The following is a 14,260-nucleotide window of genomic DNA, read 5'->3' on the forward strand; positions in this document are numbered from 1 at the left end:
ACCTGTATGTTTACTCAACTCACATATGTGTATTGTGTACAATGTGTATAGTTTATTAACTTTGATAGTGCGTTTGTTATGTAATATAAACGGATCTGTGAGGGGAAGAGATGAACGAAGGTGAATGCAGAAGGTTATTTTTGGGGTGCTATGGAAAGAATTCCTTGGTATATGAGGAAAATTTCCGACTTGTGAAATAGTTGACCTTTGTTTTTTGCTTTTAGTTTTGAGGTGCGTGGTTCCTTCTGGAATCCTGTTTTTGGTCAGACTTTGTTTCTCTCTTCAAAGTGAATGTTTCAAATAGCCTAGTTATTGTCTGATCCTGATTCTGATACAATATTTGAGATTTTCAAAAATTTCAATCATCTTAATATCGGTTTATTTTTTAATTTTTCGTCATGTAGAGGAAGTATACGTAGTTACGTAATACGTACACAGGATGTCTAACAGTCATGAAAGTCATGAAAGCCATGAAAAATTCATGAATTTTGGTAGGTGGTCATAAAAGTCATGAAAAGTCATGAATTTTGCTTGAAACACCCTTGACAATTTTTTTAAAAGCCCATAAAGTGAAAAAAAAAATCAAAAAGTTCAAAAAATTATAAAAATGAAAAAATTGAAATATCTACTTCGCAATTTCAAGTTGTTCATTGGGGGGGGGGGGTATTTTCATGCGGTGAAAATGTATAGAAAACACGTCATGAAAAAGTCATGATTTTTTGTCTAGGAATTTTGTTAAACACCCTGATTCAGAAATAATTCAAAATCTGGTGTATTTCTCGGGCGGGGTATCAAAATCCATGTTTCTTGACCTCCCAGTTCGTTTTTCTTGTAATTTCTCCAAAAAGTCAGGAAAGGGTTAAAAGAGGAGGAGGTATTTAGCAAACATATTTATCTAGAAGTCGTATAAAATAAATTGGGCGTAAAAATAACGATGTGTTTCTACTGCATTTAGAATCAATTTCTAATGTAATTTCAAAATGTATGAGATACGTTACACCGTCGAGAAAATTGAAAGGAGCCCGAAGTAGAAGTTTAGCTGGGAATTGGCTTACTGGAACGTACCTGCCATAATTTTCCAAAATTACGGTAATTTACCAATAATTGCAAATTGTGATAATTTACCAAGAATTACCATAGATTATCAAGAACCTTCGTTGATTACTGAGTCACCAAATGTACTAACTTTACTCAAAACATAATAATAATTCATCTTACCTTACCAAAAAATTATGGTAACTTACCAAGAATTACGGTAATTTACCAAAAATGAAAAATTATGATGATTTACCAAAAATTGGTAACATAAAGCAATTAACTAAAAATTATGGTAATTTTCCAAAGTTACGATAATTTACCAAAAATTCATTAATTTTTTAAAAATTACGGTAATTTACCTAAAATTACGGTAAAATTCCTAGAATTACGGTAATTTACCAAGAATATCGGTAATTTACCAAAAATTGTGGTAATTTTAAAAGTCTTAACGAATTGCATTAATAATTGAAAAAATGAACTTTTCTTGCCTCTAATTTTGTTCTTACACTGTAAATTACAGTGAGATCAGCAAATCTTTGCAAGTTTTGATATTTTATCTTGTAAAAATACGAAGTGATGGTGATACTGTGGTAATTCATTCAGCAATATAGTATTTTTGTTGTAGTGGATGGTAACTGACGCGAATATGATAATTCGGCAGTAATTTTCCGTAAAATGGTAATCGACGGTAATATTGTGGTAATTTTTTGGTAAAAATGGTAAGTGAAGGTAATAAAGTGGTATTTCCCCGAATAATTGCAATTTTCTTGGTCAAGAGGTGGGACTAGGGACTCCATCTCATTTTGTTGGTTTCTCTGAGTAGAAATGATCGAGTCTCACTACTACCTATTTGGAGAATAGGTCGTTTTCATTTCAAGATTCCATCTTTAGTCTTTACCAAATGGTCATTAAGTGGTGTGATCGGTTCTATTCGAATTGCTTCGCGAGTAGAATTTGATGATTGGAAAACAAATGCATGATGCGGTGGTGTATCCAGTGTAAGTTGGAAAAAGAGTTCATTTCTCGTCTCTGTTAATCGATCTCGAAAGAATAGAACACCGGCCGCAAAACAGAAACATTCATATCGAAGTTATTGGTGGTCAGGTATACGGATACAGATACTACAATAAATGATGCGTATTATAGACTTAGTGTGTATTTTCAAAATACATACTACATCTCGTGTGTACGTATTTATGCACCCAATTCATCGGCTGTCGTCCACTCAATATAATTATTTTATTTGCTCGTTCAAGCCGCGTTAATTCGTTCTCGTTATCGACAACGGCGGCGGTATGTTTATTGATGAAATTGGGCTCAGTATAGAACCCGCGATTGGTATACCTATAATCTATAATACGTATGTACCTAGACCTACTCGTACGAAGAGTGCATTTCGGGTAAGATGAAGTTGTAACGTGTACGCTTGGCTAGGTTCCCTTTTTAATGCTCGTTTTAGCGTGTAATTAAAATGTCTGGCTGCGAGCAGTATTGTGGAAAAAATAGAAAGAAAGAATGAAGAAGATGGACGACGAAGCCGGGCGTAAGCGTAAAACGTACTAGTACTACGCGACGAAGAAGAAATGTGCATATGTTTTGCGGGCGATGATGATGATGATGATGGTGGTGGTGGTGGTGGTGGCGGCGCCGCAGCATCCAGAAAGAAAGAGTGAGAAAGAAGGAGAAAATTTTGCGGCGTCCTTGTGAAGCGCAGATTGTGACCTAGAGTAAACAAAACGAAAGAATATATTACAAACATACTTATAGGAATATTACGTTTCAGATTATTATGGTGGTTGTTTTTTTTCCTCTCGCTGTTTGGATTGGCTAATTCTTTGGTTGTCGTCTGCGTTAATTCGTATCGATTGTGTACGAGCATAATATCGAATTACACACCGGACACGACGCGATAATTTGGTCGAGTTTGGAGAATACGAGTACCTATTCGACTCGGCCCTCCTCGAAGAATAAGACCTTTTCACCTGTCGGATGATTTATTACAACGCTTATGTCGAGAAAGTTTATATAAATCGCGATGTAAAATGTCGTCCTCGCTTGTGCGATTCGTGAAGCGAATTTTTTTTTGGCGGCATTGCGCCATGTGTGGGAACAATTTTTATTGTGATTCGGACGCGAGCAGAAATACGTTCGGTATCTGCATCAAACTGGGTGAAAGTTGACGCATATTTAGAGTACTTATATCGCAACGGTAATTACCTATGGTCGGATGGGGGTTTTTAATTAATGGCTCGTTGCATCGGTCGAGTATTGTACCATATACATATCTACCTAATAGAAAAGGAAATTGAAAAAATAGCTGATATGATTTATAGGGTACAGCTCAGGGTCGAAATGGAAGGTTTTATTGTACGTCTACCTACCCTACGTATAGACTCGGACGACGAAGACAACGAGTTATTAGGTTAATTGGCTGTCCGCGGATCTTAATTAGCTAATTGTTACGATTAACCTACGTGTAATGTTTGCCAATTTTCCAAGTATACCAGCGAATAAATAAAGGTGAAAAAGAAATTTTTTATGAAACGCCAACGTTTTGTACCTACGATGATTTACTCGGTAGCTGATCTGTCGAGTAATCTTATTGGCTTGGCGGTAGTTGAGCCGACGCGTAGTGCAGATTTGTCATAAGTGTCGCTTGGAGCGATTGTTGCACTTAACCAGCGAGCATATTACGTAAAATTTTATTTATTTGTTTGTTTCGTCCCATGTTACGTAATAAACTCTAAGTATGCGAGGTAATACGGCAGCAGTTCTGAAACATATTCAGTACGGTGATGGTTTTTTTTTTCATTTTATTGCTGGGTAATCTACACGACGATGTTGCCTTTTCGGATGCCGAGGTGAAAGGCACTACTTGAAACTGTAGGTAGATGGAAAATAACAGGGATTGGTACTACGAGTCGTAAAATGCTTTCTTTGGTGTGTTGGAGAAGATAAAGAGGTCGAAAAAATTGTGCTGTTATAATTTTGTGATGGAGGATTCGTGTTTCTGATCTGAATGGTTTCGTGAATTCTTCGATTCATTCAAACATACATTTTCAACCATCGAAAAATTCAAAAATCTACTGAAGTTTAAGAATGACTCGAAAAGTCGAAATCACTACCAATTGATTCGGGAAGTCGAAAAAGGGATGTAAATCAAATTTCAGCCTTTTACCTCAATTCGAGCCAATTTTGATTTTTATGGAAAATGAGTCTTGAATTTTTAAAAATTTGATGAAATTCGAAAGTTTTTTCAATCACAAGAACTTCTGAGTTCTTCCTTTTAAATTTCCATAATTATTGACACTTCTCACGATGATTCTGTTTCCTTCCCCTCTCTATATCTCTGTATCTCTCTCAGTCCTACCTTTTAGCCTGAACAAGTTACCTTTCCAATCGATCGGTATGCGATCAGTTTAGAAATACTTTTGCACAACATACCTACCTACGAAATAATTTGTTGCTCTGATTTATGTCTTCCCATTTATTAAACGAAAAACTCTCATCGAATGCGATTCTCGAATAATTATCTCGTTATGGCCAATTTAATGAAAATTTTGCACCTCGTATATGTTAATTAAAATATCAACCCAGAGTGAAAAAAAGCAATAATAATCAAAAGTTGAACTATTAACACAAAGTTCACCTCATACCTATGTATGGTTACGAATATGTAATGCCAAGCTTTAGAGAGGCTATAAAAATTATTATTACAGATAGACAAAAAATCTCGGTTGAGGTACCCGACGCGCATCAAATCGACTAAAAACACTCGTAATCGCCCGCAATAAACGCAATTAATTCCTCTCTGCGGTGTCGCGAAAGGGTAAGGGGAGGCGAGTAAGGGAGCAAGAGAAGGTGGAAACGAGAGAATTTAATAACAGGAAACGTATAGTGTACGTATAAATGTAAACTGGTTTTCGAATTCCATATTTGAATTATTTTACGAGTTTTGGAATTTATTTTATAGTAATATCGAAACGCACTAGGGTAATTGAATTAATGCGTTGGGTATTATTTTAAGGCAGTTTTAATATCGTGATTCCGTTCTTCTTCTTCTTTTTCTTCTACTATTTCTTATGCTTTTTTTTCGCGTGATTTGTGTTATGAGCAAGATGTAGTTTTTTTGTGTGTCGTTGTATGTTACAAAGTGGATTATAGAGGCTGCTTTAGCGCGTGGACCGTGTTACTCGTTCGTGGTGAAGAGAAGGGTTTGATTAGTGGATTTGAAATGTCCAGCACGAGGTTTTTTGAGATAGTTATAGAATATTATTGAATGTGTGTGTTCAAAGTGTCGTAGTTCGAAATTTGCGCTGTATGAAGATGAGTTGGAGTTGAATTTATTACAGTCGTAATTTCTTTCTCAATTCAGCCTAGAAGTTCGACTGATGAATGGATCATTTCAAAAGTATCCTGCTGTGGTCCATAAAGCGCAGGTGAGCTGGTTTTTGTAGGTCATTTGTTCGGTACGTGATCCCTAATTCGACTCAGTTTTTATGACTGATTGGTAAGGCGAGTTCGATTCAAGGTTTTTTTGAAATTGCTTCTCAGTAACCTGAACTGAAGATTTTTTGAGTGGAGCAAAATGAAATACCGTTAATTGAAAAAAGTGATATATGATCTGCGATTTTAATTGAATTTTGAAACATCTCGCTCAGCCTTGATGTATACATTGAGGTGTGTTTATGTTTCCTTCTCAAGTTGAAGGTCCCGACTGAATCTACCTGTCGATTGGTGATAGGACATGTTGGTAGCGTGCTCCCCTATCTTTTTAAAAAGTGTAGTAATTTAATTTTAAACGATTTTTTTAAACGCTGTAACTTCTCTTGCTGATTAAAATATTCGAATTTTGTGCAATTTTTTCAAAAAGTTAGAGAAGTTGTATAAAGAAGCATCATTGAAGTTGTAAAAATTCCTCAATTTTCTTTTTGAAAATAATAGTTATATTGTACCTACTGAAATGTTGAACATATTTTGAAATTTACAGAATTGGACTAAACTGGAATTTTTTTGGTAGGCGAGGGGCCCAAATTCCAATTTTCAACTTGAAATTTAATTTTCAAATTATTTTCTCGAAGTGGTGATGATGAAATTTTTAAATTAAAAAACAGAAAAAAAAAAGTTGAAAAATTTTCCAGTTTTATGCTATTACCGGGGGAGGGGGAAAATGAAGTGCAGAAGTCCACCATTTTGCTTCAGAACTGCTCAGATTTGAAAATGTTTGCCATACGTATTTTGCTACATTTTTGCAGAATTTCAATCAAGTTTTCAATCTTTTACAGGATTTATGTTTCAAAAAATTCTCATTTTTGCTTCATCAGTCAACTTTTTTCCTAACTGAATAAATTTGCATATTTTTAATAATTTTTATGTTATTTTTCCTATTTAAAAAAAAAGGAATTTTCAGCATTTCATATTTTTCTTCAACTTTTGGAATTTCGAATGATTTTTATCACCCCTTATTTTTTTTATGGAAAATCAACCGAATGATTTTTTTAATGAGACAATTGAACACATTTTTCCAGAATTGAACAAATGGGGAGAGAACGAATAATTTTTTCAAAAATTATAGCTACCTCTACCTGCCGACTTATTTGATTGGTATCAGTTTACGTATTTGAAACAAAAGTTTGGATGTGAAGGTAATTGGATGATGATATTCATCAATTTCAATTCATTTCCAGTTTCTATATAATTTGGAATAAGTGGAGAAGGAGAGAAAAGGTTAGAATAGGGTAAAACAGAAGCCAAGTGAAACATTTTCAAAGTCAATGCACTTTGGGCATCAGACCATCAGTGAAAATCTTTGTGTCAAGTAAAAGACATCTCAACGAGGACGTAGAAGAACCGATAGTTTTTTTTACTATCTAATTCAAAAGTCTACCATTATCAAAAACAAGCCTCATCCAGTTTTCTTGCAAAAACCGATCACGATTGTAACGACGACGATGGACGCGACCTCGTGTCCATCAGACGACTTCACTTGACTTGGAAACGAATGCACGGTAAAGAAAACGTCAATACAGATGCTCATTATCTTCGACTCCAGCAGCTATACGAATGCGTTCGAAAAGAATTCGGTAAATTCGCCCAACTCAATCGGATTCTCTATTGTCTCTAAGAGGATTTTCGTTTTAAATGTGACGAACGGTTATTACCTCCGTGCGTTTTTTTCTTCTGTTTTTTTTTTTTTTTTTTTTACCAAAGTCCAAACGTGTTTACGCGAATAAACCGGTTTTTTCGATCAACTACCCGGAGTAAGAGAAAAAAGCAAACTGGTTGAAAAAAATGAAATAAATCTGGAAAAAAATCATAATATATGCAATTCGAGCTATGATTTAGTAAGATTTCTTCCTGTCGGTTAATTGTTTTTTTTTTCTATTTCGGCGTGGTTTAAAAATACAAGTACGTGTATTCTTTTCGCGTGTTATTACCACTTAATACCTCTTTAAGTTTGCTTGAATTTGATACTTGTGAGTGGAAAGAGTTCTCTCTCTCTCTCTTCGGCGATGTATTTGGCGGATTGTTTGCGTGGTGATGTTGCGACTGGACACGATGGTGCGTGTGTAATTGGATGACATCACGTGTTAGATACGGCTGGCTTTATGGCTAGCATCTTGACGCTTTGACTTGGCTGGTTGTTTTTTGATGATGGTATCCATTGTCTGAGCTATATTCTAGTAACATTTGTAGTATTACTATCATGGTTCCTGTGTTTGTAGAAGTTGAAAAAAACTTGTACGAGTCATTGGATTTGATAGTGTTTTTTAAGTGTCCATTTACTAAAAGGAGACACGTTTCCAGGGTAATGGAATTTTCCCTACTTAAATAAGTATGTGTTTTTATGTGGAGGGAGGTTGTTGATTGCGTTGTTAATGGTGGCATTATTCGTTCATATGTGCCCAAGTTCTTGTTGGGGAAAAGTTTGTTCTTGTTGCAAAAACGATGATTTTTTTGAGGCTACTCCTTTTTAAGGGAGAAACCTCAAATTCGCAAAACGTTAAATTTTGAAGCAAAAAACAATTCATTTTTGAGGCAAAATATTGAATATTTTTGTTGTGAAAAACGTTGGTATGTGGTTGAAAAAATGAAGATTTTTTGAGGTCAAAACTCAAAACTTTGACTTTAATCAAAAAACAATAATTGTTGAGGCAATAACGTTGGTTTTTTTTGAAAGGAAAACGTTAAATTGTGAGGCAGAAACGGGATTGGTTTTTTAAGCAAATCACTGATTTGTGAAGCAAAAACGTCAATTTTTGAGAAACAATCATTTTTGATATACGAATAAAAACTGAGCGCGTGTTAAATCTTCTTTTTCAATGGAAATCGAAATTTCAGTGAATTTTCAAAGCATCTAGAGAGTGAAAGACACGAAGGAATTCGTCTAAGAAGGTCGCTCATTCACGCTGGCGAGTCGCTAGGTGAACAGAATCGCACAAGAGAGATGGGTTGGAAGATATAGTACATATAATGCGCGGTTACGTATCATAGAGATATGTACCATATGAAAGTGTAATGCATACGACGAACTCCTTATGTACATTAGCCGTGTATAGCATTATTTCAATATAATTATTTATAGTTTTCGCCACCAGCGCCACTTTGTTGGGCAGACTGAACTGCGAAGACCCCCTGTGGTATACTCATGGTCGTAGTCCTAAACAAGGCCATTCGTATGTTATTTCTTCTTCAGCTCTTTTCTGCCTTTTTTTTTCTTCCACACCCTTTCTCACTCTCTCTTTCTCTATTTCTCTGTTTCTGTTATTGACCACACTATATCCGCGGCGCGCATTTACATATATAACGTTTCTGTCATAAAAAAACACGTTTATAACTGTATCCGCGTGTGTACGTTTACTATATGGCGGCGCGTTGCGTTATTCCCGCGCACGCTCGCACACTTTTGATTAATAAATTGCACGGGACTAAGTAGATTTCCTCTTTTGTGGTGATTTTTCTTTGCAGTTTTTTTTGGCTATTTAGTATCAGTAGATACCTGGCTGTGTGTATGTGTAAATATCCGTACACGAGAATTAGACGGATTATTTATACCAGTCACGTGTCCAGTGGCGACTGGCGTGACGCCGCATACCGAGAATGCCTACGTAACAGAGGGTGCGTCTTGTTCTACGATCTATATTGCAAATTGATCGAACGAATTAATCGCCGCCTCGTCTTTTTTTCCCTACTTATCTACCTGTATTGGAGACGTTTATTAAGAGCGTACCGAATCGAATTAAAATCTATTTATTCGCCGGCCCGATCAAGGACGATGAGAGCACGTGCCTTTGACTATGTGACCATGATACGGTAGCGAATTTCCGGACCCAACGGCTGCTCCATCGTCGAAGATGTTCACGATGGTAGCTTACTTAATTCGCGTGACGAGAAATTACACTTTCGTGATTGTCTGTAATTTTTTACATTATTTATTGGTAGCTGTTGGTAGTGGCGCGCGTATTGGTGATCGATGATGGTAGAGAAGAGGAGTGAAATGGCTATCAGTGCTGCGAAGAATTTGCCGCCTGCAGTCTTCGAGGATCAGATTATTGGCCATTGGGCAATTCTACGTCAAATCGCAGTGTGTGGAGATTCGTATGTGGAGGATTTAGAAGGGCTGAGTGAGCTGAAAGGTACCTATTTCGGTGTTAGAGATGTGGACGACAGAAGGAGAGGAGGAGAGAAGTTAGTATGGGATTGCAGTGATGTTTGGAATGTAATGGAAGTAGAAGTATGTAGCATAGAGTTGGTTGATCGAAGTCCAAGTTTCGAGATTATTTTTATTACATTGTAGAATTTCTGAAGGGGTTTATTGTTATAGTTTTTGGTATGAAAAATCGAAAATTGGGATGCATGAGAGTGAACTCTAAGAGTTTAAGTGTATTTTGAAGAAAAAAAAACTGTCAACTGTGCTGGAGGTTCATTTCAAAAGTATGGAAAATAGTTCTGCAACCACTCTTGGAATCTCCTAAGCCATCTTCTTGGAGTGCTGTAGACTCAAATTTGTTTTACAGTTTTGGCAATTTCTTCAATTCTTGTTACGATTCCATTGACTCCTGTTGTTGTTGGGGCGATTTGAATTGAATATTTGACTCTCCTCCCCCATAAGGCCTCAGATCAGAAAGTATTCAATTTTTCTGATAACATCTCGATTGAAAAGCAACTGCAGACGTTACTTCATTGACGAATTTTACGTATGGTTACGTAGCAATTTTCAATTTTACTGATAAATAAGATTAAAATGTGACTAATTTGATTGAAATTTTATTCGATATCTAATTTCTTGTTTTTTTCCTTCTGTTCGCAGATCTCCAAATGCTGATAAAAAGCAAACATAAATAAAAAAATGAACGAAGATTAGCGATCGTGATCAGCGAGAGGAGGACGAGGACGACGCTGTGGTCGAGAAACACAGCAAAATGAGGAAACGAAGTAGCAGCACTGGGAATGGCGGCAGTAATACAATGCTGTTGTTGTTGCTGCTGAATGCAGCCGCCACCACCCTAGTAAGGGGTGAATTTACGCGCGACTTGAAAATTTCGGAGGGCGCTGCGATCGGTACCCAGATCGGTTTCATCGAAGACGGTACGTCCAGCGAAGGAGGCCCTCCGTATTTGATCATCTCGGTGCCGGGCGTGTCAGCTGATACGGTCCCGGTCGATACGGATTTGGATATTGATCAGAAAACTGGCGAGATTAAGACCAAGGTGGCGTTAGATCGCGAGAAAATATCGACGTATTATTTCGTAGCGATATCGCAGCATGGTCCGCAGATCAGAGTCAACGTGCACGTTATCGACGAGAATGATAATGCTCCTACGTTTCCGACTCCGACGATGAACATCGAGTTCCCGGAGAATACGCCCAGAGACGTGAAACGTACGTTGAATCCGGCCAAAGACTTGGATATCGGAAACTACAACACGCAGAAGTATAACATCGTTTCGGGGAACGTGAATAACGCCTTTAGATTATCGTACCATCGCGAAAAAGACGGCGTGTTGTATTTAGATCTGCAAATCAACGGAGCCCTCGACTGCGAAACGATCCCTTCGTATTCGCTGTTGATCGAAGCCCTCGATGGTGGCGTGCCTCCGCTCAAAGGATACATGACTGTGAATATCTCCATCCAAGACGTCAACGATAATCAGCCGGTGTTCAATCAAACGAGATATTTCGGCGTTGTGCCGGAAAACGCGACAGTTGGTACGAGTATCCTTCAAGTGCACGCGACCGACGCCGATTCCGGTGACAACGGAGCTGTTGAATATGCCATCAATCGTCGCCAAAGCGACAAAGATGCTTTTTTCAACATCGATCCAGTTACCGGGTTGATTGCTGTCAATAAACCGTTGGATTTCGAAACCAAAGAAGTACACGAGCTCGTAGTGGTGGCCAAAGATCGCGGACTTCAGCCCCTGGAGACGACTGCTTTCATATCGATCAAGGTGACTGATGTGAACGATAACCAGCCTTCGATAAATTTGATTTTCTTGAGCGATGACGCGACGCCCAAAATTTCCGAAGGTGCCGAACCTGGTGAATTTGTGGCTCGTATCTCGGTCAACGATCCGGATTCGAAGAACGAATACTCTAACGTGAACGTAACGTTAGATGGCGGAAATGGACATTTCGGATTGACTAAACAGGATAGCATTATTTATCTGGTTATCGTATCTATGCCCATAGATAGAGAACTGCAGTCGAATTATACCCTCGGCGTAGTAGCCACTGATCAAGGCTCACCCCCTTTACACGCGTTCACCACTTTCAACCTTATGGTAACCGACGTGAACGATAACGCGCCGGAATTCGAGCAGTCGCAATTTTACGCCAATGTGGTCGAAATCGCCGAACCGGGCACGTCTGTTTTTCAAGTAACCGCTACCGATAAAGACGAAGGTATTAATAGCGAGATTAAGTACTCGTTGATCGAGAACTCCTACAATAGACCGTCTTGGTTCGAGATCGATTCGAAAAGCGGACTTATTACGACCAAAACGCACGTCGACTGCGATACCGAAGCTATGCCTAAATTAATCGTCGTCGCTGCCGATAAAGGAAATCCCTCGCTTTCCTCGTCCGCTACCGTTGTAGTCACCATTCACGACGTCAACGATAACGAGCCGATTTTCACGCAGACTTTTTACAACGTTACCATACCCGAAGATAAGCCCAAAGGATCGTGCGTGCTTAAGGTGAGTTTTTCAATAATTTTTTATTTATTTTATTTTATGAACACGATGGTGTGAATTGTAATTAGATTCGGTTGTAAAGGTGATTTCACTTCGATATTGCTGCTGAAATGAGAAAGTTTTGACTCTGAAATGGTTTGAAACTAAAGCGTTTCATGCCTTCGATTTGAACGAGACCGCGATTTTTGATAAGAGCGTGTTCTGAAACCTCCATAACCAAAATTTCAGCTGCTCGAATTAATTTTTCAATTTTTGACGAATTTTTGAAAATTCAAAATTGACCTTTTTGTTTTTAACAATTTATGATCTTTAAAAGAGTTGGCTACCTAGTCAGTAAAATGAGGGAAATCGGTCCTGAAACCAGTATCAACTCTCCTGAATCCACATTTCACAATTTCGAGCTATTCTGGAGCCTCCAGCGCGATTTCAGATTTCTCCAGAATTTTAAAATTTTTTCCATATGGGCAGCCAAAAATCGAGTTGTGCCTTATGCTTGACCTATTCAACGAATTTGTTCGAATTTGGACAGATTTCCAGGTGGACACCCGGTATGCGGTTTTTTGACCAGCATTAGTTGGTAAAAAAAAACACTCGGGATTTCCGCCCGGACATTGGCTTTAATTTTGGATAAACTTGTTTAATAAGTATCAGTCACCACTCGATTTTGAACTGCCCAAATAAATTTCCACGCCTTCTGAAGAAATTTCACAATTTTTCAGGAATCGGAATAATGCTACAAGATTGTGAAATACGGATTTAGAGGGTTGATTTTTTTGTTGGTATAAAGTTTGAATTTTCGAAAATTCGCGAATCAAATCGAGTAGCCGAAATCTTGATTATGGGGATTTCAGACCATACTCTTTTCAAAAATCGCAATCCCGTTCAAATCTGGGCGAATTCCACGAGAGATTCTTTCTTCATCTTACAGGTTTTTTCTATTCGTTCCAGTTTTTGTTTTTTTGCTCGAAATTAGGGATTTCTGATCGTTTCGTTCGGCAATGCTCGTATCCTTGTCCGCGGGTCGCTGTTTTTTCTCATTTTATTACCGAAAAACTCTTCGAAACTCGCTAATAAAACCGCAAGTGATATCTACGCGGCCATAGGACCAGAGAGCTCGTAAAAATCATCTCTGTTTTTTTTTTTTATTTATTTCGACGAATTGCTAAAAAAAATTATCTCCTCCTCGTAAAAAATCTTTCTCGAGTTGTGGCATTCCAACGCGATCATCGATCAACAAAGCCTTTTTGCTGGACTCTCGGGCGCGATGGCCAAATAGTTTACAATGTTTTAACGACGTTGCCGCCACCACTGCCATCATTGCCCCATCTTGTAAGAGCTCTTGCTTGGACGAATGGATGGAGATGGACGCGCGAGCGCGCGCGCCAACGCCATCATTACTCGATCGTAAATTCTAACGCACCGATGTTAAAAAGTTATTTTATATTATTCAATATCATATTTTTTATTCTCTTTACTTTTACGAGCCCCGGCCATTCTTCGAAGCCTTTATCGATACCCAAGCACACCGCTATGCGAACGGTATTTCCGTTATGATTTAGTATATTACAAGCCGTGTCATCTTGACATCTCATCGGCGAAGTCCACCAAAGGCGAAATCTCGTACCTGCTTCGTAGTATCTCTGATATCTAAATTTTTTCCTCGTGAAATTTACAACTTTGTGTAATTATTACGTTTGACCTTTTTCCGCGCCGAAATACACGTGTTAAAAGCTTTTACCATTTTGATGGTAATTAAAACCTACCTACTCGTACTTTCTCGTGGGGGTTTTCATTCTCTTCTTATACTATAGGTATACCTAATGGAGTATTTCTGTCTGTTTTTCTTTCTTTTTATTTTGGCTCGGTTTGTTTTGATCCTTCTACCTGCCTACGCGTACCTCCATCCATAATGTGTATTCTTTGCTCGGTTGGAAAACCATCTTGACCATCTCTACCATCATCGATGGTAATAAACTCATAAAAATACCAGGTTCAATTAGATATACAATTTCGAAATGCTTTAC

The 14,260-nt window shown here is 37.8% G+C and overlaps 1 protein-coding gene across 1 annotated transcript in view; it reads left to right on the plus strand.

Moving 5' to 3' along the window:
* The window catches only part of ds (dachsous cadherin-related 1), a 183,109-nt gene that overhangs the window by 14,587 nt on the left and 154,262 nt on the right, over positions 1-14,260 (plus strand). Inside the window, exon 2 of the mRNA XM_065369076.1 lies at positions 10,349-12,239. Coding sequence (XP_065225148.1) covers positions 10,461-12,239 — 1,779 coding nt within the window. The 5' untranslated portion in view covers positions 10,349-10,460. The remainder of the gene's footprint in view (positions 1-10,348; positions 12,240-14,260) is intronic.

The sequence above is a fragment of the Planococcus citri genome, chromosome 5, assembly GCF_950023065.1.
Source record: "Planococcus citri chromosome 5, ihPlaCitr1.1, whole genome shotgun sequence".
Classification (NCBI taxonomy): domain Eukaryota; kingdom Metazoa; phylum Arthropoda; class Insecta; order Hemiptera; family Pseudococcidae; genus Planococcus; species Planococcus citri.